The 26740-nt window shown below is 36.4% G+C and overlaps 2 protein-coding genes across 5 annotated transcripts in view; one reads left to right on the top strand and one right to left on the bottom strand.

Annotated features, from left to right (window-relative positions):
- Nucleotides 1-962, bottom strand: part of PARPBP (PARP1 binding protein) — a 52036-nt gene extending 51074 nt beyond the window's left edge. Inside the window, exon 1 of the mRNA XM_014937517.1 lies at nt 855-962. The gene's annotated coding sequence lies outside the window, so the exon portion shown is untranslated. The remainder of the gene's footprint in view (nt 1-854) is intronic.
- NUP37 (nucleoporin 37kDa) lies at nt 905-25690 on the top strand. 4 transcript variants are annotated; one of them, XM_014937521.1, is made up of 10 exons: nt 905-1042; nt 2423-2642; nt 4861-4985; nt 5997-6069; nt 11422-11516; nt 20945-21035; nt 23448-23629; nt 24146-24196; nt 24584-24677; nt 25507-25690. In XM_014937521.1, exons 2-10 carry the CDS (start codon nt 2487-2489, stop codon nt 25618-25620), a joined length of 981 nt encoding a protein of 326 aa, XP_014793007.1. In that variant the 5' UTR covers nt 905-1042; nt 2423-2486; the 3' UTR covers nt 25621-25690. The 4 variants fall into 4 exon arrangements, with proteins under 4 accessions (XP_014793007.1, XP_014793004.1, XP_014793005.1 ...); XM_014937518.1 differs by lacking the exon at nt 905-1042 and adding an exon at nt 1048-1130; XM_014937519.1 differs by lacking the exon at nt 905-1042 and adding an exon at nt 1065-1141.
- The last annotated feature ends 1050 nt before the right edge of the window (nt 25691-26740 follow it).

Genomic DNA, 26740 nt, shown 5'->3' with positions numbered 1-26740 from the left:
CTCTAAATGTCCATTTCTCTGTTGTTGCCTTTTCTCCTTTTTTTTCCCCCCATTCCATAAGTCATTATTTCCCCCATTTCCTTTGGCAATGACTTCCAGTATCAGTTTCAAATATTACTTTTTCATGCCTTGGTCTTTTTCACCTTCTTGCATTTGTCAAGACACAGTTACACAAGACTCTTTAAAACAATTTGCCTTCTTTAAACCTGCTCTTTCCTGAAACACACTTCCCAAACACTGCATACAGTATAGGAGCAGCACTCATACCAGTTACTTTCAGAGCACAAAGTCAATCTTTCCCCTTATTTCATACAATTACTTACTCTCCAAAATGCTTGCACAGGGCAACCTACTTTGTATTACGCTGGCACATATGAAACATATAAGCCATGAAGAATGAAACAGTGGGGCAAGTGCAGGTCAGTATAGGACAGACAACAATCTCTCTGGAGGAGTTTCTGCCTCTCCCCATTGCTCTGAGAGGTTTCCAAGGGACAAGGCCTATCACTCAGAGTGACCACACAGCGAAACAGCCCGAACAAGCCAAAAAGCCAACTAAACAAACCCCCTAAACCCTGAAAAATCGCAATACTGTTGCTGCTGCCGCCCCACTCCTCCAGCTGAACACCCCTCCCTCCCTCCGTCCGTCCCTCCCTCTCCCCTTCCCACCCGCCTACTGCGCCCACCTCAGGGCCTTCCCCCACCCCTCACACACCGCCCAGCCTCGAACAGCTCCGCCGGCCTCAGGCACCAGGCGAAGCTGCGGCATACAGCCCCCGAAGGAGAAGGGGAGAGTCCCCAAACCCCCTGCCCCACAACGGGCTGAGGGCTCCCGCTTCTCCAAGCGGCGTTACCTGCCTGACAAGGAAGCCAGAGCCGCTCCCGCTTCTCCAAGCGGCGCTACCTGCCCGACGGGGAAACCAGAGCCGCTCACACAGGGAGCCGGTTACGGACGCCGAGCTGCCCTCACCAGCGGTTTAAATTTAAATCCTCCGCCGCTGCCCAATTAGAGAGCGGGAGCCGCTGACCCGGAAGCACAGGGGTTGGTAGCAGCTCCTGGGGTGGGAAGCGCTGTTGGCGGGAGAGGCGGTGTCAGTGGCGGTGCCGGTGGGTGACTCGGGGCCGGGAAGGTGGGTGTGAGGTGAGGGCAAGGGGGTCGTCCCGTCCCGGGATTGTAGGGGCGAACTCGGAGCTTCGGCCGCTCAGATCTAGGAGCCGGCCTGGCCTAGTCAGGCTCTCGCCTTTGCGGGGCCGGCCCGGTCTGTGGCAGCCTCTCTCGGGCATGGCAGCGGGGCCCTGAAGGGAGAAGGAGGGAGCAGGAGGATAAAGGGGGAGAGGGTGGGTAACGGGCACCCACGCGGCTGATTTGCCCGAATTGTGTTTCCAGAAAGAATAGAGCTAATGGCATTCTTGGCATTTTCAGCAAAAGCTGGTCGGGTGGCCTGTCTTTGTGGGAAGCCTTGAAGGAAGCAAACTCTCCATAGGGTTAAAATTTGCATTTGGCCTTAGAAGCGTGGCTGTACAGGTTATATGGCTAAGTTTATTTATGTTAATGTGGTGGTTTGTTGCGTTAATTAACAAATAAATAAATATTGCAAGTATGGAGAGCGTCTCAGTGATGCTCGTGTCAAACCTGGGTGGCTCCCAAGCAAAATACTCAGTCTTGGATGCTGAGACCTTCAGATCGTTAACACAGAAAAATCTGTCAAACGTCAGAGATTTAAAGCTGTTTTTCCATGTGGTGTGTAATTAAAGGCCTGATTTCCCAAAAAAAGGCTTAAATTAGAGTCAAATCTGTACTGGATTAAAAGGAGTCATTCTGAAATCAGTTGCGTATCTCCGCCTGAACCTAATTTGCTTGAAAATTGGTTGAATATAGTAAAGTATAAGCTCTTTGGTACACAGAGGTATAGGTGCAGTGTCTGCAGCTGGGGAGGTTTAAGTCATGAAACCATGTTTAAATGTTATGCATGACAGTATTCTCAGCTACAGTTTTGCAGCCTTGATTAACTCTGCTTTTAGTTAGACACAGTCTTTGAAGAGGGGCATAAGTAAAGAGAATTTGAAGGTAGTAATGTAGCATTTCTTGTAGCGTTGTTGAAAATTTGAAAATTCTGTATGTGGCTTTTCTGGTGTGTATAGTTATTTAATTTCTTGTCTTGGTGTTGGGTTCCCAACAGTAGCACAAAATCTGCAGTTATTGCAGAAGTCTGTCGATAACAGTTTTGAATGTGTGTTAGTTAATTTAGTCAATCTTTTGATGAAACTACATGCTACATCTAAAAATAATGAGCTTAAGTGCAGTTTTTGTATTCCTAAATATGATATTACAGGAAATTTGGGGGGTTTGTGCCACAAATACCTTTTACATTTTTTCTTCATGCAAATGAGTAATGCATGCTTTTTAAAACTTTATTTGTAGGAATGTAGATTTTCCTCCTGGAGAAGACATCACTTCCATGATAATTTAACTTAGTCCACTGAAAATGAAGCAAGATTCTACTAGAAACATTGCTTACACTGTGGATTGCGAAGATTATGTGCACGTGGTAAAATTCAATCCGTTTGAGAGTGGAGATGCATGTTCCCTCATTGCATATGGTGGCAATAATTATGTAGTTGTCGGGTTGTGTAGATTTCAGGTAAGTTTCTGTTATTGTTGATTTTGTTAGTTGCTTCCTGAAACTTACTTTGCCAGCACCTCTACTGCACAAAGACTGGTCACTTTCCTGCTTCCACCCCTCCCCATGTAACCAGGGGAAGGTTTTACTTGTTCATTACATTAACAAGTTTGGGATGTTTGTTCTTCAAGAAAATATATAAATAGATATAAGTATACATATGTAAAATACACTTTGGTATTAGTTACCATCCTGCTGGTATCAAGTTCCTTTTGAATAGAATCATAGAATGGTTGGGGTTGGAAGGGACCTTAAAGATCACATAGTTCCCACCCCGCTGTCACGGCCAGGGACACCTCTCACTAGACCAGGTTGCTCAAAGCCCCACCCAGCCTGACCTTGAACACCTCCATGGCAAACTGTTCCAGTGCCTCATCACCCGCACAGTAAAGATTTTTTTCCTAATATCTAATCTAAACTACCCTCTTTCAGTTTAAAGTTGCCACCCCTCATCCTGTCACTGCACTTCTGAATAGACTGCAAAAAAACCAGGAGTGCTCTACTGGAAGAGTAATCCCATTTTAGTATAGCTTGCTAATGCTGATGACTGCTGTTTGAGAACTTAAGTGTGCAACTTTGGGAATGTGTAACTTCGTATTTGCTGTACATTCTTTATCATCAGAGGGTAACTGGCTCCTTTTTTTGCATAGTTATATTTTGTTCTATGTACATTTGCTATTTAGTTTAAATTATCTTCCGAAGCTTTCAGCTAGCCTGTGAAACAGCAAAGATTACAACTGCTTTCAAATTTACAACTAAAGTTTCTGTGTTAATTTTATAGATATTTCTTTTAAGGAGGGACTGTAAAAATAATTACCTAATTTTTTTTCCTTTTGCTTTCCCAATTGTTTTTAATGGATCTTCCTCATAGAATGTCAGAAATGTATAATATGTTTTCTTACCTTGAAATTATTTAGAGCCATCACATTAGGAAAGTTTTAAAAATGTAAAACGCTTTATACTGTATATTTTTATGCTGTGTAAGATTTTTTTAAAAATTAGGTGGGTTTTTTTCTTGAAAGGATCTTTGAAAATAGGTGATAACTTACCTTTGGAATCTATTTTTAAGCTTTTTTTTCTTCAACTCAGTTCTCTATTATGCAATATTAATTGTGTATTTAACCTAATATGAATAGCAATGAATAGCAGCATAACTGTTGTTGTTATTATTATTCCCCAAAGTCTTACTATTGGAAGTTTTCTGAAAAGCACCTAATGCTCACCACAAAAGCCTGTTGTCGTTTGTATTGCCCTCTACCTTGTTTCTGGTGTAGGTCTTCAAAAGAAACTAAAATTTCGACAACCATGGGTACAAGGAATTTTTTCTATAATTTTCCCTTCCATCTGTGGAATCACCGAGTATTTCAAAGTAGCGGAAGAAAATGCTATTCCTGCTCCTTACTTTAAAAAGCATTGAAAAACTGGATAGTTTCATGCTTCCTCAGCTAGGTTCTTCCTAGCCTCTACATTATGCAGAGAGCATACAGGAGGGTTTTTTACCTTGAAACAGAATTGTGACATAGAGAAAATTTTGTAGAAATGTCCTTTGAGGTGCTCCATTAGATGTCTTGAAAACTTCTAAATTCATTTAGAGGTCAACTGATTGACTGAGTCCGCAACCCCACCTCCTGTTTCATCTTTCCTATCATCCAGCACACTCACCAGTGGGAAGAATAGCCAAGTTTGTAATTTCGGTCATGTTAGATGACAGAGGGTACCTTTCTAGCTCCTGCTGTTTGAAGAACGTTGTTCTGGAAATGCTAGCATTTTTCCATAGTGTAAAAACAACTTGGAGAGAAGATAGCATAAACGACATGCCTGCTTTTGTTCCCATTGTTTCTTCTCATTGCAGTGTGCACTTACTGTTATAAGTGGCTTTAGTTGTATCTATGAAAATAATACTTGTACAAAGAATGGGCTCAGCACGTTTGTGGCTCAGTTCTGATTTTTGTGCTCTGCATTGGCCTCTGGCTTGTGACTGCAATAATTCCACATATTTGTAGGGACTTGCATGTTTCAAGTTAATACTTTGTTTATGTTCCAGGTTTTCACCTTGAGGGTGTTAGAATCTAAAAAGATTCCAGATACATGTAATTTTGAAAGCCGTTCAATTTCATTTCGATCTGAATTGTTAGAAGTCATCAAGATTCTGGATTAGCTAACTACAATATTTCTATAGGAGGAAGATGCAGAAGTGGAAGGCATGCAATATAAGACGCTAAAAACATTTCATCATGGAATCCGAGTTGATGCCATAGCATGGAGTCCAGAAACCAGACTTGATGCTTCATCTCCCCAGTTAAGGTATTTATCATAAATGAGTACAGTGAATCCTCATTTCTTATCTGTTTTCCCTAATTCCTGAGCCTTGGGCTAAGGTTAAAGCTTATGGGTGAAATCCAACTCTTTAGAAATCACTGACGAAGTCTCTGAGCACTTCAGTAGAACATTTTCATTCTTAGAGTCAGTTGGTTTTTTGTTTAGTCTTTGTTGTTCTACTTCTTTTGCCCCTTGTCCCTCCCCGTAGTGAACTAGCAGTGAATAATTCTTTTTCCTTATTCATTATTTTAATTGACCTAAAATGTAGTTAGTTATTTCTTTGTACATCTGTGGAGAAGGAATTATTTTAAGAACTTTGCTAAGGAAGAGACTATTGTAATGGCCTGATTTTATAAAGCTGTTTGTAATGGTCTGCATAATAAGGGCTGTGTTTAGGAGTAGGTCAGATGCTATTTGTGAGACCCATTGAGGTATATATCTAGAAAGATAGTTAACTATTAAATATTCACTTAAGAATTAAATTGTTCTCAATAGCTTGTACTCCTGTTCAAAATTATGATGGTAGCTTGTAAGCCTGTTTAAAATTGTGATGGTTGCTTATTGCTGCATTTTTGTACAGTCTTCTGTTTAAAATATGTTAGAAATTGGTTTGTGAATTTATGTTTTGGTATTTTAAAACACTGATAATGAGGGTTCTTTTTTGTGATCTGCCACTTCACTTCTTCCAAGGGAAGTTTCAGTGAGAGCTATTTTAGGTAACTGATAGTTGATTCAGATATAGCTTTGAAAATGTTTTGCGTTTCTTTCCATGAATGCTTTCTTGGCACTTGATAGACACTATTTTATAGATAAGTTCCAATTATACTGCTTGTTGCAAAAGTAGAAAAATTAAGATAGAAGCTTTAGGTGTATTTTCAGAATCCGAATTTTGCTTCTCATGTTATTTTGCAGGTTTAAGCTGAAGGGAAACTGATAAATAGTCAACTACTGCAGTGTTAATTGACTGAAGGTCTTTTCTTTGTCTGTTGAGTGTAGGTTTTGTACTGCGGCTTCTGACAGGAAGTTAAGGCTATTTACTTCAGACCTGCAGGACAAGAATGAGTTTAAGGTAAGGGCAGCTAAGCTGATTTTTAAAAAATTATTTAGTCTTTAGTGAAGTTTAATCTTTAACTGCCCTTCTACCCCATCGCACTGAACTGTGACAGATCCTATATCCACTATCTCTAGGGAAAATCATTGCATTGTGTATACCTTTCTGTCTTTCAAGTGGGAATAACTGGAATTATAAGTTACATGATCTTTTGATTTAAAAGTACTTATGAAACAATTTAACCAAATTGAAGAAAAACTGGTAGAGGCTTATGGATCATCTAAAATACACTCAGAAACAGAATGTTCTACAGGTGAATTTCAAGTACCATGTTGGATAAAGTTCCTTTGTATAGAGACTTGTAAAATTTTCTGTGGTATTGGTTATTGGACTCCTCTATAAGAAGAGCAGATTTAGTATTTTCTCTTTCATGGGAAACTGGAAGTTGTAATTCAGCTCTTTCAAACGTTAGGAAATTTAAAGAACACTGAATTTAGTACGTAACTGCAGACAGGTGCACTAAACATGCCCATAGGCTGTCACTCGTTTATTTCTAAGATAGAAACAAAGGAAATGTCTACTTCTAATACAATTTGACTTCTCCTACTCTCAGTGTAGATGGTAGTGTTCTTAAAACAGTGATATAAATGAAGCCAGGTCTAAATACTGTGTTCGCTTTATAAGCTGAAAATTGGTTTTCTGGAGATTTCTCATGTTTGCAAGACATGTTAACTCCTATGTGACTTGGATATGTGCATATTCTTCAAAATTCTGCCTTTGAAACAGTGTCCCAGGCCAAATACTAATATTAATTAGATGCTTGTGCTAACCAGTTTGACTTTATTTGTTGAGGTCTCAGCCAAGAATAAGCAAGCCTACATAGTACTAAAACATCAGGGGAGAGGGTTCCTTTTTTAGTGCTATGGAATATGCTAATGCCGGTTCTGGTGAGAGTTGTGTATTGAGCATAAAGGAGAAAATAATGATAGGCTTTCATTTGTGGTTTGTTGTGCAGAAACTACTTAACTTATTAGTAACAGTGTAGATGAAGTATGGTTAATAAGTGGGAATAATCAAACATATGGATGAACCTGGTACTACAGGCTCTATTCAGCTAAATTCAGCATCTAAATTCTAATTTTTTTATTTATTTTGGATTAACAAGGGACCTGATGGACTGTTTGCTAAAATTAATGAGAAATCTTTTGACTTCAGTGGAAAGTTATAGTTCATAACTTTCATTCCTCTTCCTGTCCCTACATCATCCGATCCGTAGCAAAAGGTCCTCTTCTCTACTTTCCAGAGTAGATTTCATGTCTATGTCACCTTTCAGGCTCTCCACATTGATGTGGGATATAGCCTAGACTTAAAACTAGGAATTGCCAAGGGGATCTGCCATTTTGTTCATTCGGAACTAATTGCTTTCAGAGAAATAACTTCACACAAACACATCTTTGATAGCTCATAAGCTTAATCTTTTAATATACAAGTTCAAGTAAGCGAGTTTATTCTAATGAAGAATTCTAGTATGCTGTTTATTACTGAATTAGAATGAGATGACAAACAACACATTTTTAAAATAACATTAATTTTGAATATACCCAATGAGATAATTGTTTTCTAGCTCAGTGCATGATCTGTATTACAACCAGAGAAGCAAAGGGGGCAACTCAGTATCACAGTCTGCTGAGTGCTGTTTTTTCAGAATGGAATTGCTGTGATGGGTTATTATTTTCCCAGTTCTGACAAGAGTTTTTTTCTGGTATCAGACCAACACAAATGATACTTTAAAATATACACTTCTAATTTAGGGGAACTTATTATACAGTAGCTTTGACTAGATGCCTAGAAATAAATTTGAAATGCCACATTTACATTTCCATTAAGATTGCAATTATTTTTCATACAAAAAGGTTTGTTGGAGAACTCATTCATCTACCCCTAGAACTTCTTTCTACACAAAACACTCTGACTTGCAGTTACAAGCTTCTACTGCAAAAGTATGTTCATTGCATAACACATCAGAATAATTTTTTACGATAGGTAGTGAGTATAGAGACCCCAGAGCATTATTAATACAACAGGTATTGGACATTAGAACATGGTATTTTGGTTGAACAGTCACAGCTGTAAGTACTAGAAGATGTTATTTTGCCTCAGAAGGAAACAAGCAATTACAGTATCTTAATTACTCAACTCGAGTTGATATGAATAACCTTCTCCAGTGTCTAATGTAAACAGAAGGATCATAGAATTTTGTCAGCTGAAGATGTCATGGATGCTTCTTCATTTTTGGCACTACACAAGACTAAAGATCGTTTGGTGCTTATGCAATACAAATGAGAAGTGTTGGCTTGAATTTAATAATAAAAATTTTAGTTTTGTTTATGCCAGCTCCATCACTGGAATTAACAGTCTAAGAACTTCATTAAGGATGCATCGAGACTGAGAGAAAAGTAAAAATCCATATTGTTACTGAATCAGGCTTGGTATAATGTTAAATGTAATCAGAAAACAGCTAAAAATACTTAAAAATATGTAATAGGGGGGAACTCATTAATAAAAAGGAAGTATGCGGACTAGTGTGTTTATATTGGTAAAAATGTTTTCTTCTGGGTTTTTTAAGTTTTTTAAGAAAATACTTTCTCTGGGAAATCATCTTAATTATACCTGGACTATCATTGTACTATATACCCCTTGTCAAGAAAAAAGTAACACCTAACTGATTTAAAGTATTTGCAAAATCTCAGATGTTCACAAATACTTGGTGACCTATGCTGAGCTGGCTTTCAATCAAGTTTGATATGGTGGTTTCTTAGTAACAGTCAATTGGTACCTTAGAAAAGCTATTTCATAAACCTGCGGTTGAACTCATAAAAAACACATGGAAAACTTTGATCCATTGTATGGAGCACACTCTACACATGGGATTTTTAGGAGAGGTACAAAATGTGCAAACAAAGCTGAAGAAAGTATGTGATTACAGTCAAAATGTAATCTCTGAACATTTTGTCTTTAATAGTAAACAGTTAGTATGTGTTGCTTCTGGAGGGATACACGGAGTAATCTTACTCTGTTTTCCCAGTGGAAAAACTGTCTTGATGTAATTATCAACAAGGAACTTGAAGCATAGTGAGTTTTCCATTACTTTGTCAACACGAGTAATCCAAAATTTATTTGTTGGATCAAGCCCAGAACAACAAACAAAAGGTAAAATATGACTGATGGATCTTCATGAAATCTTTTTCTTCTTTTGAGGTTTTCATTTGGAAATGAATTGTGGCTTCCTTCTCCTGCTTCAAATTTTGTTTAATAAAAAGCATATTTCATCAGAACTGTGGAAGTAAAATAAGGCAGGATATTTGAATTCAGAATGCTGAAAATTTTCAAAAGACTTGGCATTTCTGTCTAAATAGTTTAGCATCATCTTAGGATGTATTAGTTCTAGTATAATCCACAAGGTTTTAATAAAATTATGAGCTATTGGAAAAAATTAAGTTGGCTGCTGAAGATGTTTCTGTATTGAATCGATGAGGCATTCATAAAATTTTTAGAGGAGGATTTAGTTATTGTGCATGCCTGAGACAACTTTTTTTATCAGTTCAGCGTTTGCTCCTCAGAATAGCTACAATTAGGGAACAGATAGTATGTTTTCCTTTCAGAAAACTGGTTGTTTTCATTTGACCATGTTTTCCTCTGCAATCTCTCCATGTCATCCTGTTATCCAGAGGATATTTTTGTCTCCTTTTTATGATACCTTGCTGGGCAAAACAAGAGCAGTTATGCCTTGAAACTTAATCAGTGGGACTGAAGAGGATGGAACAGTAACAGATGCAACATTTACACATGGACATTTGCCCGAGTTAAAGTTTTAAGTGAGATTTCTGTCAAAAAGACCATAGATGTAATTAACGAGAGAAAATATGGGTAAATCCTCAGATGGAGCAAACTGATATCTTCGCTAGCTACTGATTTTCTATGAGACCAGAGATTATTTATTCATACCTAGCCCCTAGAATGAATTTGAATGTACTTTAAACTTCAACTGGACCCTAAAAGAGATGAGTTTTGCATGCTTGCTTAACGCTAAGTGTGTATAAGTTTTCACTTAGGTTTTTGAGGATACTGTAAACCTCAAAAGATGACTGATGTTTGTAGATGAGTACAAAACACTTAATAGAATTGAGAATTCTTGGTATTATGGGCAAGATAGCTGAAAAACCTTTGAAATACATAAAAATTGTCTAACTTCTAATTTTTACTAAAACTGGAATTTTGCTTTTATTCAGAAAAACTATGCTGCTAAATTGTTTTTTTATATACAAATTATTCTCAGTACTTTGAAATATAATTGTCATGATTAAGAAGCTTCAGACGAGAACAAATACACGGTAACAAGGTTCCTTTTAAAATTATTTCATGCTTTCTGATACTGCTGTAAATGTTTGCTTTTGAATGACAGTTCACATGTACATTCACAACATGGGTGCTCATATCCTATGATTTGAGAATGGATGATCTATAAAATCACAGTGAAAGAAGAGTGTGCACTATACCCCATTTTCTTTCCTCTCCAGCACAACAGCATATAAAGCAGAGAGCACAAAGCACTGTGTCTGTTCTTCTCAAATGCTTAATAGAAATTGTGCTTAATTGCTACGGTGTCGTATGGCTTGCTTGGTTTTGCTTTTACTGTTGTTCCTCATTTTTGGTTTTCTTAAAGTCTTAAGTGTGCTCTGTCTTCTGTTTCATCTTCTTTCACTGAGAGTTTTTTCAGTGTTTTCTCAAGGTAGGCTTTTGGTCTGCCATCTTTAGTGGACATCTCCTTTTAGGCAATTTGTGTGCTGACTGCTTGGAAAAGGGCATATGATGAACAAATGGCTGGTTTATTGCTCCTTCAGGAAAAAATATCCCTTTCTGCTTGCAGGAACCCCTAGTAAAAACTACTATTCAGAGATAAGGGTTACTTACCAGTAATGAGAGTTCTTTAAGATATGTAGATCATGCGTACATTCACTTCCTGCACATTCTCCTCTTTTTCTCTGAGATTTATTATCTTCTACCTTCAAAATTAAGTGGTTGAAAGGATGATAAAAAGTTCTGGTGCAATTCAGTGATCTCTGTCAAGCAGGAGCATCAAGCTGACCTCTGTGGTAACCAGAACGAATAGTGGGGGGTCTTTTCACCTACAGTATGAATCTACACATGAATTAGCTATTTTGAAGAACTCCAGTTACTGATAAATACTTTTTTACCTTCCCTGTAAAATGATAGCTTTATCTTAACACACTTTTCTTTAGTGGAACTATTAAATACATTGATGGAACAGTCGGCTCTAAGGTAAAAGTATTTCTTTTTTCTGGTTGACAGACATTTGATGGCCACTCAGATTACATTAATGATTTGGTGTTTGCTCCCAAAGAAGGTCAAGAAGTTGCAAGTGTAAGTGATGATCACACCTGCAGGTATGCATTTTGTTTAAAACATCATTGAAATAGCAGTGTTTAGTTTTTTCTCTGTGTGTATGCTTCATATGTTTGCTTAAATAAATAAGCATTTATTTATTTATTTATTTTTAGTGGGCCTTCATAGCCCACTAACAAGGCAAGTGGACTACTCTTGTTAACGAAGTTGGGGAGTGGCTTTTTGTTGCGACTTGTGGGTTGTTTTTTTTCAAAGCAATATTTTGAACTAACTAGATAAAATGTGAAGAAAACTCTTCTGTCCTGGAATTACGTACACTATAATTTCCTCTGCTGAGACAGGAATAAAAGGCATGAGAACAGGAGAGAGAAGACATGCGTAAGCTCATCACTGGACTATACAGACCCTCTCTATCCATTCTGTCATCAGATGAGTCAAGTTTAAAACCAGTGTATGTATTTAGTTACTTGTAACTTGAAGTAAAAGGGAAACTTGGTTAAACACTTTGAAAAAAAAAAAAAAAACCAAACAAAAAAACCAAACAAAAAACAACAAAAGGCTGGTTAAGGTTTTGTACTACAGGAATTTTTCCTCGTCAAAAGGTCCCCTATCCCCATCTTCTAGTAGTGCATGTGAATCTATAAAGCTGCTATTCCTGTTCCCCCAAAGCAGCTCACAGGTGGAGAGATCAGGAGGGCAGCTGTGCAGGTCCTTGCAGTAGCAGCAAGTCCTTGCAGTAGCAGCAAGAGACTTGAGAAAGCATCATCTTTGACTTTGTAAGAGCTGTGATAATTCAAAACTTGTCTCAATTAAGTTAGTTTTAGTTTTATCTCTGATTATGAAATATATATTTTCTCTTTGAAGAATATCAGTTCTTCATATCAAAACCATATCAATTCCTATTAAAATGACCAGGTAATATTCATGGGAAACAGAAGTCATTTTGTTATTTTTTTCACTTAAGCCATTTTCTACCTGGCTAAGAGAGAAGGGAATAGCTCTGAGAATGGTTACTCTGTGTATGAGATTTTGTAAAGGGTAGATCATCAGCTGGTATAAATCACAGCTTAGTCGCTTTAATTGAACTACTCTCTCCTACATAAATAGAAAATCTAAAAGGCCTGTCATTTTAACACCCCTAGGGAACTCAGAAATACTACTTTGACCAGCAGGCAGATTTTCCATAGACACCCTGTCCATATTCCCAATAAAATCACTAGAAAGGAATAGTAGAAATGTATGACTTATTCGTAGCTTGTTTTAATTTATTTCCTATCCTTGATTTCTTCATTAAATATAAACTAATATTGGCCTTATTCAGCAAAGAGCTGTTTCAGTGTGTTGCCTTTTTTTGTTTATTTTATGAAATGCTTAGTCTTCCTGGGATGAGAGAGAGCTGTTTTAAAAACAGTAGTCTAATTGATACTAAATTGAAAGGAAATAAAAATGATATAATTAATGCATACTATCAAGATTTCAACTTAGTAACTCTGAAAGACATTTTATGCAGCAATCCATAAAGGCTTTGGTTAAAAGCCATAGGAAATAAGTAGGATTTTTTTTGGCTACTTGAGTTCTTATTTTTTCCATTCATGCATGTGGAGCATGAAGACTTTTTTTATTGAATTTAAAGGTTACACTTTCAAAACTAATGGAAAATACATTCCCTGGGACTTACCAAAATCATTCCTTACTTACTGTGTAATTTGCTTCAGCAGTAATGTAAGAAGAGGAATAATTCTTCTGTCTGTACTGAGTTTCTATCCTGAAATTGTTCTTCGGATACATCATCTGTTCATACCTTTGGAATAAAGTTCTAGAACAATTAGTACAAGAACATGGAGTTTTGAGTATTTTGGTATTGTTCTGTTAAGAACTTTTAAATCTTAATAATGTCTTAATACAATGTCTCAGTATTGGCAGAATATACACAAGCATGTTTAAATCTTCCCTGGTTTTCACTCAGTAGCAAGTTTAGCAGAGATCTCAAAGGAACCCAAATTTTCAGTTTTCATGCGCTAAACAATCTTGCCACAAGCTGCTGCAACAGTGGTATCTCAAAGCTTGGTTCAGTCGTTTTGGGTGGAAGACAGACAGTCTAAGTCAGATACTGGTTGAAGAGGCTGTGATGATTCAATATTTTTACCTTTAGATTGCTGTTATGTCATTGAGGAATTCTTGTTTCTTGCACATAGTCTTTGTTGGCCTTGCTGGTGGTACAACACAAGACTTTTTCCCAGCTGTGAAGTAGAACTGATTTTAAAATACTCTTGCGTAACAGTAATTCAGTATCCATCTATGTTTTGTAGTAGTGAATAAAAGTGTTGTGTGCATAAAAGTCTTGTGTGCATTCGTAGACAAGTGGTGTTGGTATGTAAATATGCTGTATGCTTTTGTAATCTTTCGTTTCTCTGCACTTAATCTCAAAACTAATATAACCTTAAAAAGAATTGCTCTTCTGAAAGAAAAGACGTTTGGAAGACTCTTAAAACCCACCATGTTGCAGTTACTCACAACTGTATTTTTATTAAAGATCAAAATTCCTGTAGCTAAAATGGCATCTGCAAAGCTGATTGAAAAACTCAAGCCCTGGGTCCTAAATATCATATATTATTCCTTCATTTTGTCCCAAGGATCTCTATGTTACAAGATGGATGAAGCTGTTCACAAGCATATAGTTAATTTATATCTTTGGCAGGATATTGTATTTTCAAATTATGTTTATTTTATACTGTAATACATAGTAAACTAATATTGAGGAACTCACAAGATAGTTTCCTGTATTTCACATTTTTATTCATTTTGTAATTGCTTTACCCTCTTAAAAAATAGAAATAAAATTATTTTTGAAGTTTGATTGCGAAATTTAAAGAAAATGGTAAAACACTGGCAGAGGAAATTGCTAAAATAACTACTGTTATATTAAAAATTGAATTGGTTTTATTTAAAAGTCATATGTGTTAACATATTGTGTATAACTGAACACAAGTAAGGATCTTGTGTATACATAAATAAAATCAAATGTAGGATATTTATACATTTCTGCTGAAAGGCAAACTTGGACAGAAGAGAAAATTACCTCTTGGATTAAATCTGTTTTCCTTCAAATCTAGTTGTTTTTTCTTCAGAATCTTTCCTATGTCAGTTTCAACATTCTATGTAATATTTATGTCCATTTAAAGTACTTTGCTCATCCATTTCTTGGTAAAAGAGCATTTTTAATGAATAAGACAAAATCTTTTATGATAGCTTTAAGGAATATTTCATTTAATTCCTTAAAATGTTGAAGTGTTATACACTTTGAATATTTGCATTCCGTGTAGGAACTCACGTATCCCACTTTGCTAATGAGAACTGTGTCTGCAGCTCCCTGTGCACCACTATTAAGGAAAAAAAAAATACTGCCTTTTTTTTTGTTATGATTTGGAAACACATAGGAAGCTGCAGGGATTCAAATGTACAAATCATTTTGTTCTGATACTTAATGAAGCTTCTGCAAAAAGAACATAGGAAATGTTTGGAAAACAGCACAAGCTTAACAGACACCCCTCCAGTGTTGGTAGTTTTTGACAATATCTGATGTTTCTCGAAGTATTTCATGCAAAATACCATCCTGGTAAAAAACACTAGTCTTATATGCATGCTAAAAATTAACCTCTGACTGCTAAAAGACTAATGTATCTGATTGATAAACATCTCGTGCTTCATCCTGATATTGAACTGAAAGATTACTGAGAGCGTAAGGCCCTTTAAAATGGCAGCGTGACAATTTCTTCAAGAATCTTGATTCTTTCAAATCCTCAATTGCTGGATTGGCTTTCATTTTTAAAAGCTGAAAAGGACCTTTTTTATTTATGCTTTAAAGTACATCATCTTCCTCTCTGTGTGCAATAGAAAAGAATGTACAGTTGACTTATCTCCCACTTTATCTGTGAATGTTTTTGCCCTTTGGTTCCTTTCTGAGTTCTCTTCAGTTACTTACGCTGTGGCTCACGTTGCTTCATAGAGAAGGACCTTGTGAATTTATGTATCAGTCACAGTCAAGTTCAGCCTTCTCTGTTGTACATACAACAAATGCCAGTCCATCAGAAGGTTAGTTTTGCTCCCCGGACAAGAGATTCGGGGGAAGGGTTTGATATAACTAGAGTCTCACAATTTATTGTAGTGTTTCATCTGGTTTTAGGTTTTTTTAATCTGTAGTGTATTTGTTTCCATGGTACTCTTATTTCTTAGTTATTCTGTGCAGGTCTTTCTCTAGACAGTAAGAAGAAAAGCCAATGTTTTTCTGTGTCTTGTCTTCTTTAATGTGTTGCCAGCATTTGTTGCACTTGAGTCTTACCTTGTTAATTCACTAAATATTTCAGTCTTTGGCTATATTGAAAAGTTGCCATTCTCACTTACTCCTGCCTCCAGAATCCTATTTTATTTGTATCTTCTCATTCCTAGTGCACTCAATTACAGGGTTTTGCCAACATTTTTAAGAAAGGTATCTTATTTCATGTTGTTCTATCTTCATCTGTTTGTTGTGAGAGAATTCCCCAGTGTCTCTTCATATAAGAAAAGTCATACCAAAATATTTATCCTTTCTGAGGTATGCTGATCATAATTATCAAGCTAGTTATGCGTTATAATAGATGAAAATAAAGGAGTGTCTTGGATTGTTTGTAAGAGTCTAGTCTTCGACTGGACAAATTTCTCATGCTTTTTGTCTGCACGTCTGTATGTTCCCCAAATGTAGTCTTACACAATTTCTGTTATAATAACCAACAACTTCTGTTGTACTTCAAAATCACTATGCAAGTATTAACTGGCCTTCTGTCACAGTACCCAGTCAGCTTTAAATAAATAAATAAATGAATAAATCACTTTCCAAATGTTTGGAACATTACTTCAGTCTGGTCTTCAGCGTGGATGAATAAGCCTTTAGTTAGGAAGTCTTCAAAATATGCAGATGAAATGGTAGCCATTTCCTGTGTGACGTATTATGACTTAAGGGTCACGTAGTCCTAGAAAGTAGTCTAGCCTATAAATTGTTCCAAATAGAAGTCACTGCATTAGACTTAGTTAGCAGTTACCTTGTATTTTAGAAACTGATTGGCAGAATTGTAATTGAGTTATCTCAGTAACAGTCATCCCACAGAAGGAGTTAGTTTTATGTCTACATTGGAAACAATAAGCTGATAACTCTAACAGCTAATTTGTCTTTGGTTGAAATGATACAACTGAAGCTTCACATTTGTGCAAAATTACTGCTTAGTCTGTGGCTTTGCTTTAGATAACTTTAAGGGTATTACAGTAGTAGTCTGATTTCTTGGACTTAGATTTCTGAGCATACATGTCCTGAAATTCATGCTAGCAGAGAACAGTCAGTTGAGCCACTTGAGATAGTACATGTGCAGCTCCTCCTACTTCTGCCAACACTGTAGGGGATAATTGGAATTACATCCTACACTTATCAGTGAAAAATAGATGAATGCTTGTATATCCAAGTAGATACTACAAGAAGCTAGATGTAACATGGATTTTAATGCCAAAATTTGAAAGATTCCAAGTACTAATTCTTTAATCATGGAATAATGATATTGACACTTCCTTTGGCTGCCAAAAGAAACACGTTAACTTTTTGAAAGAGTATTTACGCATTTACTCTACAAAAAGACTTTTATTTCATGAATTAAAAAGTACTGGAAATGCTCTCCAGTCACAAATTTAGGATCCTGTCTGCCGAGTCAGGAGATAGTTGAAGATGGTTGTGCCTGGTGGACTAGTGCTAAGCAGCACACATTAATTTCTCCCTTCTCCTCATGAAACCTTTGTTTCTGCACAGTTCTTCTCTTCTGGCTTGTTCTGCAGAGTGTGGCAAATTGGGAGTTCTGCTGTCTAATTCTGCCTCAGATTCTGCAGCAGTGAACTGCTGGGCAGTGCATTACCTGATTTATAAAAAAAAAAAAATGACATAAATTAATATTAACACCTCTCTCCTTCTGAACAGCTAGAGGGGATTTCTACAGTTGCACTTCAGCCTTCTGTTCTTTCATGTCCTACCTAGTATCCTCTTCCGATCTTTGATAACCACCTCCATATGGAGTTGGCAGAAGACCTTAGACAAGGCCAGAGTTGGTTTTATTCTCCACAGTGTTAACTAATCTCTGTGTTTCCATTCTCCTTTTCTGAGATCTTTCTCTCCTCACTCCTTGTGTTCAGTGAGGAACAACTTCACTCTACTTCTGTTGTGTGATCCCTGTAACAGGAATCTCTCACTTCTTCATAGTCCTTGAGGCTTTTCAGGTGTGATAGGATTTTCCTTGCAAGTGGAATATGTCTGATGGACATAAAAAGAAATGTCAGCAAGGGATATTTAAGTTAGATATTATTTTAAAAACAAACAAACAAAAAAAACCAAAAAGAAGACATGTTGGGGTGTTGGGCATTTTTAAGAGTAGGTTAGTAATCTCTGAATAATGGTCCACATACAGTGGATCATGCTTTGTGTATCAGATGTCAAGTTTTGCTCTAGCCCGACCCCACTCACCAAAATAGTTGGAAATCTTATGTTTAAAGAATTCCCTGTTTTACTTCCATCTTCTGGGTATTTGAGAAATGCCTGAAGGTTGCAATATGGTAATGTTCTTTTGCTGTTGCAAATTATGGGTTTTATTCAGTTATTCAGGCTTGGGTTTGTTCTCCAGTTAGAATTATTCAAAACTCACAAAGTTAGAATATAAAATAAGGAACATCTCCATTGCCACGAGACAGGTTTTCAGATGTTCTAATGAATACTTTGCCAACCTTAATAAAAGTCCATTGTGTGCTAAAATTACTGTACACATGCAGCATGTCATTATGCATACGACATACAATGTAGTTGCTCCAACATAGCTTGAATGTCTTCGTGCGTTGAGATAACTGCAGTTGTCATTTATTTGTTTAATCATAGGATATGTGCGACAAAAGAAATATACTAATATCTCATGATTTTCTTTAACAGCATTTGCAACTATCTGTATTTTGAGTTAGTTTAAATTCTGAGTACTACAGCATATAATTTCTCAGTTCTTAGTTACTTTAGAAAAATTGTGAATATACTAAGAAGATTACATATTGCTTTTGAGGCCTTCCATTATTTGAACTTTGGCCCTTATTTCAGCTGTGGTTATTCAAACTTTTATCCTTTAAATTTATTGTGGAAGCTTTTTTAAATATAAAAAAAAAATACCACTAGCCCAGTAGCAAGTCTAAATAACAATAGTTGGTGGGGGGAGGAGGAGAAGTAAGAGGAGTGACACATTGTGGGGTTTTTGAAGAAAAGTCGATACTAGTTTGCTTTGGTATAAAATCATGGTGATATTAGTAAAGTTTCAAGGGCTTTGAATGGGAGACAAAGTGCTCAGTCTTTTTGGATTGATTTACATGATAGGAACGCAGACAAAACTTGAGGGCTTTTTTTTTTAGCATCTGTAGCTGATTTGGTTATGATTACTAAGTAATTGAGTAACTGAAATTCAGTTTGGCTAAATTTTTGGTCTTTACACATTTCTTACTTGGGTTAGTCACAAAGAAATATTGAAAAGAGTTAATTGAACACATACGGAATTGTAAACTTCCATACCAGCATGGACTTGATCCATTCAGGCAAGGATCTGTTTTGATATGTATTGCCTGGTTTGGGTTTGGTGGTTTTTTTTCAAAACTAAATCATACCATCTTTATTATCAAGAAAGAAAGAAGAAAATACAGGAGGGGCATTTATCCTTTTTTCCCCCCTCCCATACTGTTTGTTACTAACAATCTTGCCATTCTTACAAAGCAAGAGATGCAAGTTGGGCATTTTATAAATAACAAAGTTAGGGAGGTAGAAAGCATAAATTTCCGTCTCAACACCTAATAACCTCACTCACTTCAGGGAAAGAAACACGATGGCATGCTCCTTTAGCCAAAATGATTCACCGTCTTCTATTATATCATAATTTTCTCCCTGCACAGTAAATACACATGGAGAGTGTTGATTTGACTTGGACAAATCTACAAGGCAAAATTTTTGGCAGTAGAAGAAAGTATTGTATGTTTCTAAATTACCTAATCAAGTAGATATTTCATTTTTTAAACGGTTGTCAGGTTTTTGTTTTGACTTTTTTTAATAAGGACACTGATCCTTCAAGATTAGAGACCCTGTGTTTTCTACAGGGAAAACAAATATTTGATCTGTTGTGGTTTGGCATAAGAAAACAACGTTGTTCATTAAACATATTTACTTTATTCCCATATATTTTGTCTAGACTTATGATGTATTATTTAAGAGTTTTTTGAAATCTCTTAAATATAAGGCTCTAAGCACCCTGGTGAGATATAAACTGAAAAAGTCTGGAGGAAGTCAGCAAAAATCCTCTAGAATAAACAATACTAGTACATAGCCACTCATAGAACTCAAAAGACTGGGCAGAACACTACTTAAAAAATTGGCTGTTTCTAAGGTTTTGCGTGTCAGGGACGAAGGATATATGTGTATGTTTTGGTGTGAAAATGCATATAAATAGTATGCAGTCTTGTGGTTGAGACTGATCTTCACAACTGTGATGTCTTTGTCCTGCAACTGAGCTACTGATCTTGTAAGAAAAGAGGCAGTTGAGCAGTGGCTGTGAGGTAAAATAGTCTCAGTTTTGGTTTTGTTGCATTTTATAAACGAAGTAGCTTCATGGCTCATTAACACTCATGTCGAATGCATCCAAAGAAAACTCACTCATCACCTAACCTACTTTTGGTGTTTCAGCATACACTTCCCTGTCAGTCCATATTGATCAAATATTGTTGATTCTTTAAATATTTTTTTTAACTGCTTGATATGTACTGTAGGTGCTTCTACAGGAGAAGATTGAACTGTCACATGTGATTTCTTTGTTGAAAGCTTGCCAAAACCCTTTGTGGGCTAGAGTTACCTCTGCCATAGATCCTTTTGTTTGCCTTAGCTTCATTTTTAGTTCTTATATCTCCATTACTCAATCTTGTCTTACTAGGAAAAAATGGAAATTCATATATTAGACAAGCAAAGTACTTCAGAGCATGGTCTTACCTTTTACATGGTAACGTGGATGATTTAAGTTGCTTCCTTATCAGTGAGACCAACACTGATCTTCCTGCTTTGTATTCTCTCACTGTTATTTATGGTATAGTACAAAGGCTGTAGTATTGACTTATGAATAAAGTGGGAACCTATCATCTAGACTTCATGTCTTGACAATTAAACTTGTCAAGTTATTTGGATACTGCCCTTTTAAACTGCCTAATTAACAATGTTAAAATGCATTATCTGCAGCACTGACCGCTGTTACTGACTTGAAATGATAAAGCATGAACACTAATTTAGTCACTTCCTTTGTCAATATATTGAGGCGCTGAAAGTTCATGTATTTTCAGTGAAACGGCAATACATTTAATACTATGTGGGGGTTTTATTGTTTGTTTTTTGCTTTAGAGTCTGGGATTTGGAAGGAAATGAGAAGGCCCATTTTGTCTTACGTTCTCCTGGAATGAGTGTTTGCTGGCATCCTGAGGAGGATTTTAAGGTTGTGTTTTCCAGCTCTTCATGCTCACCACCTTTAAAATAACAGGATGGTAGACTTTTCTAAACTCTGAATCTCAGATGCTATAGGAAGATTTAAGTTTGGGGAGCTAGTGTACATTGTAACTCATTACTGGTTGGATCTGCTAACATGAAATCACTGTAAATTAATTCTCATTCTCAACATTTTACCTTCAGTTCTTTGCTCCTCCTATCAGAAATATTCATGATTACATACATCAGTTGTTGCTAATAACTATTCTGCTGATTGCATATTAACTTACAGTTACCAGAGAAAAGTTCCAAGATTTTGTCAGTCACGGTAACACGGTTCACCAATAACATAGACTCTTACAAAGCATGCCAAGTTTTGAAAAGAATCTTTTTGAAGTTAGCAAGGGACTTTTTGTTGTTGTTCTTGCTTGGAATATATGAAATATGTGCTGAAAAATCAAAACAAATCAATAAGCTGTGATTTTTTACTTATCTGTTTATTGTACTGGGGAGGATTAACCAGCTGATAAAAACCAAAATATTCAGCCTCATTAATGGTCTAGTTCTTGCAGTCTTGGGTTTATTATTCCTGTTGTGCCAATCAGTAACTGCCTTACGCAGCTACAAGTAGTTGTTCCATTTGCCACAAAAACACACACTAAGACAGAGAAAAGAAGTCAAATAAGGTATCAAAATATTTACATAGCAATAGGGAAGAAGGATCTCTATTCTCACCACACTTTCCACCAATATCAATATCCGGTCCTTACTAAGAAAACTAGGAAAACTGTTGATTCAGGTGGTATCACAACTGAATGTGTTTGCTACTTTTGCTACTGGGCAATTTTGTTAGCACAACAAATTTACTAGATTAGCCTAAAAATACTGCAATATTACACCAGCCTTGTATATTAGCCTGTCTTTTATTTGACCCTTATCAAAGAGTAGGCAGAGGTTTGGGTTTTTTTGTAAAGAAAAACCCCTTCAAGAAGCTAGTAACACTTGACAGATTGACAGTTTCTGAAAAGCTTATTGCAGGTCAAAATGCTTACTGCAGCATGTCCTGTAGTTTACAGATGAGAATGTTTTGGTGACAGCTTTCCTTTTTTTAAACAAACTTGGATGTTATTGGAGTATTGTTTTTAATAGTTCTTTGCCTGCTTAATTATTGTTCATGACTATCTGAGAACCATTATCTCCTCATGGAGAAAAGCTCTTTCATCATTTAACCAGAAAGCTCTTTCTACAATACTTAATAAACACCTACTCAAATATATTACTTTAATAGAAAAAGTTTAGATAAAATGTGTGCAAACTGTTATAGGATGAAGCAAGAGAGGGTATATAAATTCAGTAAGTGTGAATCCAGATTTTACAGTTAAAAAGATCAATACTGTTGTTTTCCTTGTACAGCACTATGTCAGTCAGTTCTTCGTAGTCAGAACAGAAACTTCTTGATTTTCAAAGAATAACATTTTGCTTTACAATTCTAAAAGCACATGCATGGTTAAGAAGTGGTGCTTCTCAGCACCAAAATTATAGACGTAGATATCTGAAGATATATATAGATAAAATCATGTAATCACTATGTAATCACTGGGCAACCTGTTCCAGTGTTTCACCACCCTCAATTAAAAAAAAAATAATATTCCTTATATCTAGTCTAAATCTACCCTCTTTTAGTTTAAAACCATTACCTGTTGCAACAGGCCCTGCTAAAAAGTTTCTCCCCATCTTCCTTATAAGCCCTCTTTAAGTACTGAAAGGCCACAATAAGGTCTCCCTGGAGCCCTCCTTCTCCAGGCTGAACAACCCCAACTCTCTCAGCCTGTCCTCATAGGAGAGGTGCTCCAGCCCACTCATCTTTGTGGCCCTCTCCTCTGGACTCAGTCCAACAGGCCCTTGTCCTTCTCATGTTGGGGGCTCCAGAGCTGGACACGGTAACTCCAGGTGGGGTCTCACCAGAGCAGAGCAGAGGGGCAGAATGACCTCCCTCAACCTGCTGGCCATGCTTCTTTTGAGGCAGCCCAGAACACGGTTGGCTTTCTGGGGTGCATCTGTGCATTGCTGGTTCACGTCCAGCTTTTCAACCACCAGTACCCCCAAGTCCTTCTCAGCAGGGCTGCTCTCAATCCCTTTATCTCCCAGCCTGTACTGAGACTAGGGATTGCCACAACCCAGGTGCAGGAGCTTGTACTTGGCCTTGTTAAACCTCATGAGGTTCACATGGGCCGGCTTCTTGAACTTGTCCAGGTCCCCCTGGATGGCATCCCATTCCTCATGTGTGTCAACCACGCCACTCAGCTTGGTGTCATCTACAAACTCTCTGAGGGTGCACTTGATGAAGGCATTAAACAGTACTGATAAAAACAAGATTCATTGCATGCTAAGTTTACCATGTTCTATTGATTTCTTTTAACAGCTGATGGTAGCAGAGAAGAATGGAACAATACGATTCTATGATCTAATTACACAGCAGGCCATTCTCTCCCTAGAGTGTGAGCAGACGCCACTGATGTCAGCAGACTGGTGTTTAAAAAATAACCTTAAAATTGGAGCAGTTGCTGGAAATGATTGGCTAATCTGGGATATCACTCGCTCCAGGTATTTTTATACAGGAGATAGCTTGCTTTATTCTTTAAAGCAGTACACGAGGAGATGTGACTACTTTGCTAATACAGCACTTAAATGCACTATGCGTTACATCACCTATTCAGTAAATAAATTAACAGTCATCAGGAATTATGAAATCAATACAGATCATTCTCTGGCATTTTTTATTTATCTTTATCTGTCAGTGTGTATCTGTTAAAAGTAACATTGTCCGAGGCAGTACCTCACTACTGCTTACCTTTAACTGTAAGTTCCATGTGTTTGTTAATTTCATTCTAACTCATAAATACATAATTATTGAACAATAATAACGTGGATAACTACTTCACTTTTCCTACTGCAAATTGAGATGTAATCTGAAGGAATGCTCTGGTTTTCCCTTAGTTCCTTCATAGAGAGTAGACAATGTGTCCCCTTCACTGTTTAAATGATACATGCTTTTGGTACTTACTGTATGAGATGTAGTTGTTTGCAGAACAGTTTTTTTACCCTGAATGTCTGTTGTAGTTACCCACAGGATAAGAGACCCGTCCATGCTGATCGAGCCAGATTATTCAGGTATAAATGTTGTCTCTATTCTGTGGGTTTTGTCTATCTAAATCTATGTATGTGCAAGCAGTTGGGAATTCAGGGACCTGGTTGTGTGTCATTTACATAATTTTTAGGGGGACCTGGTCTATAAACTTTGCCAAATCTGTGAATCACCTACATTTAGTATATATGTGTAGCAGTCCCATGGTGGTTTTTTTCTGTTTTACAATGACATGTATTTGGGGCTGTGAGTGGTGAATCATTTACAAGCTGTTTCTCTAAATTTATTTCTCTGGTGTCAGTGGAATATCTGACAGCTTAACACAGTTAACCACAGGGGAGAGACCTCCACTTTGTCTGCACTTCTGATAGTCTGATGGGGATATTTGAAAAGTACATTCATTTTATTAATAGGTGGTCCCGAGTGAATGAAAATCTATTTGCAACCACTGGATATCCAGGAAAGACAACTACTCAATTGCTTGTTCATCATTTAGGACATCCCCAGGTAAATTTTTGAGTTCAGCTTTTGACTGCAATTGCATCTGTTCTCTTCAAATCAGGCTCATAAATAGTTAAAAGCTACAATTAAAAACTAGCCCAAATCGTCCAGAAATGCCACTTGGTCTACCTATTTTATTTTGGTTTGTGTCATCCATGCTAAGTTAGAAAAAAAAATAACACCACACTTAACCTGCTATTTTTAAAGTTGCTTGACCTATGTTTTATTTTGCTTTCCTTATCGGTGCTAAGGGGGAGAAAACCACATTTAACCTGTTATTTAATACATTTTTCAGTATTCCTAATTCTAAAGAAGCTGCAAACAGCTGGTTGTGTCTTTTACAGGTTTGAACTAATTAAATTTGAAATCATTAGTGAAAATATATCCAGAGCCAATGAACACAAAGCCTAAGAAATATTTTGGGTTTGCTGGAGTTAGTATACATCTGTAATGCTTACAGTAAAAATATTACCTCCAAACATACTAGTTTTGATAAGCTTAAATAACAAGAAATAATTTCATTTAAAAAGATTTTGAAGTTTGAAAGTATTCCTTTAAAACAATAATAATAATAATGAAAATAGTTGAAACAATTTGCTATCATGGAATATTTTGCTGTATCTTACTTAAATGTACTAAGTAGATACTGGAACTAAGTAGCAGGTAATGAGATTTTTCAGTTGGATTTCTGTTGTATTTTGACTGCATTTGTTAAGGAATCCTAAATCCATGGTGGTTTTTTTGTCCATGCAACTTGGTATATGTGGTATAGAAATCATTTATATGGTAAGTTGTATTGATATTTCTCTCTCTCTGTTTTTTTTTTTTTTTAAAGCCCATTCTTACTGGTACCGCAGCTGTAGGATCTGGTCTGACATGGCATAGAACTCTTCCATTATGTGCAGTTGGAGGAGATCATAAAATTTTCTTCTGGGTAACTGAAATGTAAAACAACCATTTGTGTTCCGTATGAAACTTTACAGCATAATGTCTCTTTTCTAATAAAACGAAAGAATTTACTCTTTGTACTGGTATTCATTCACTTGGAGAACTTTAAAAAGGAACAAGTAAAAGATGAAACATTTGTGTTTGATTTTTAGCTTGCAAATACAAGAGCTTTTGTAAAATTGGTTATCAAACATCTTATACTTGGTTACTTCCCTTAAAATAAAGTGCACACTTTTTTTAACATGGTTATTGGTGGGAAATTAGTTTTTGCAAATGTTTTTTTAAAGGAGATTTTGTATCTAGCAGTCTCAGTCTGGCAATCTCACTCAGTTTACATGGCTCAAAAACCTTGAAATCATCCAGAGCACCTACAGAAGCAGCACCTGTCTCTGTATATTAACATTTAAAGCATGTTTCTCTAATTGATAACTGCTAAGGGTTTAAGTAATTCTGGGATACGGACTAATTAAAAAATTTTTAAAAATAAATCATTCTAATGCCAAAGAAAAAAAAAATACCTGCAGATAAGCAAACGAAGTTGAACTTTTACTGACTGCATTTGTAGATTTACATGAGTCACCAACAAATTGCTCGCCACCTGTTCCAAGATACTATAATGCTTGGGTTGTATTTATCAATGTAAAATACTTATAGAAAAATTTTATAGTAACTAAATTAATAATACTATAACCCTAGAAGGTGTTTTTAACCTCTTAGGATTGTCATACATTCTTCAAATTGAATTTGTTTGCTCTGTTCTAAACAAGAAAGACTTTTTGTGTGTTACTGTAATTCTCTGCATTAGCATTCTCACTATTCTTTAATATTGCCACCAACCAACCAACCAAAAAAGCAATAATTAGCATAGATTGTGATTTTTTATTTTTGTAGCTGATAATATCCCTGTCTCCATAAACTGTGACATAATTGGACAATTCCAAACTATTTGGAAGATTTTTTTACTTTCTCCAGAGGGGTTACCATCTGCTGCAGCTTGATCTCCAGTTGTCCTTACTAAGGAAACAAACCCTGAAATTATCACAGAATTTATTTCTGCTAATTTAATCCCAAATTAAAACATCTTCTATAGATAGAAATTGGAGGAGTCCAAAATACTGAAA

This window comes from Calidris pugnax, unplaced genomic scaffold, assembly GCF_001431845.1.
Source record: "Calidris pugnax isolate Ruff unplaced genomic scaffold, ASM143184v1 scaffold1, whole genome shotgun sequence".
Taxonomy (NCBI): Eukaryota; Metazoa; Chordata; class Aves; order Charadriiformes; family Scolopacidae; genus Calidris; species Calidris pugnax.
Note: the sequence above shows the minus strand (reverse complement) of the source record. Positions and strands in the feature narration are given on the sequence as shown.

What these genes read in the sequence shown, in the direction of transcription:
- NUP37 (XM_014937521.1), top strand. Translation starts at nt 2,487, where the DNA reads ATGAAGCAAGATTCTACTAGAAACATTGCTTACACTGTGGATTGCGAA. An exon ending in AGGACAAGAATGAGTTTAAG is followed by an intron (nt 6,070 to 11,421) that starts GTAAGGGCAGCT and finishes TCTGGTTGACAG; the next exon opens with ACATTTGATGGCCACTCAGA. An exon ending in ATCATTTAGGACATCCCCAG is followed by an intron (nt 24,678 to 25,506) that starts GTAAATTTTTGA and finishes TTTTTTTTAAAG; the next exon opens with CCCATTCTTACTGGTACCGC.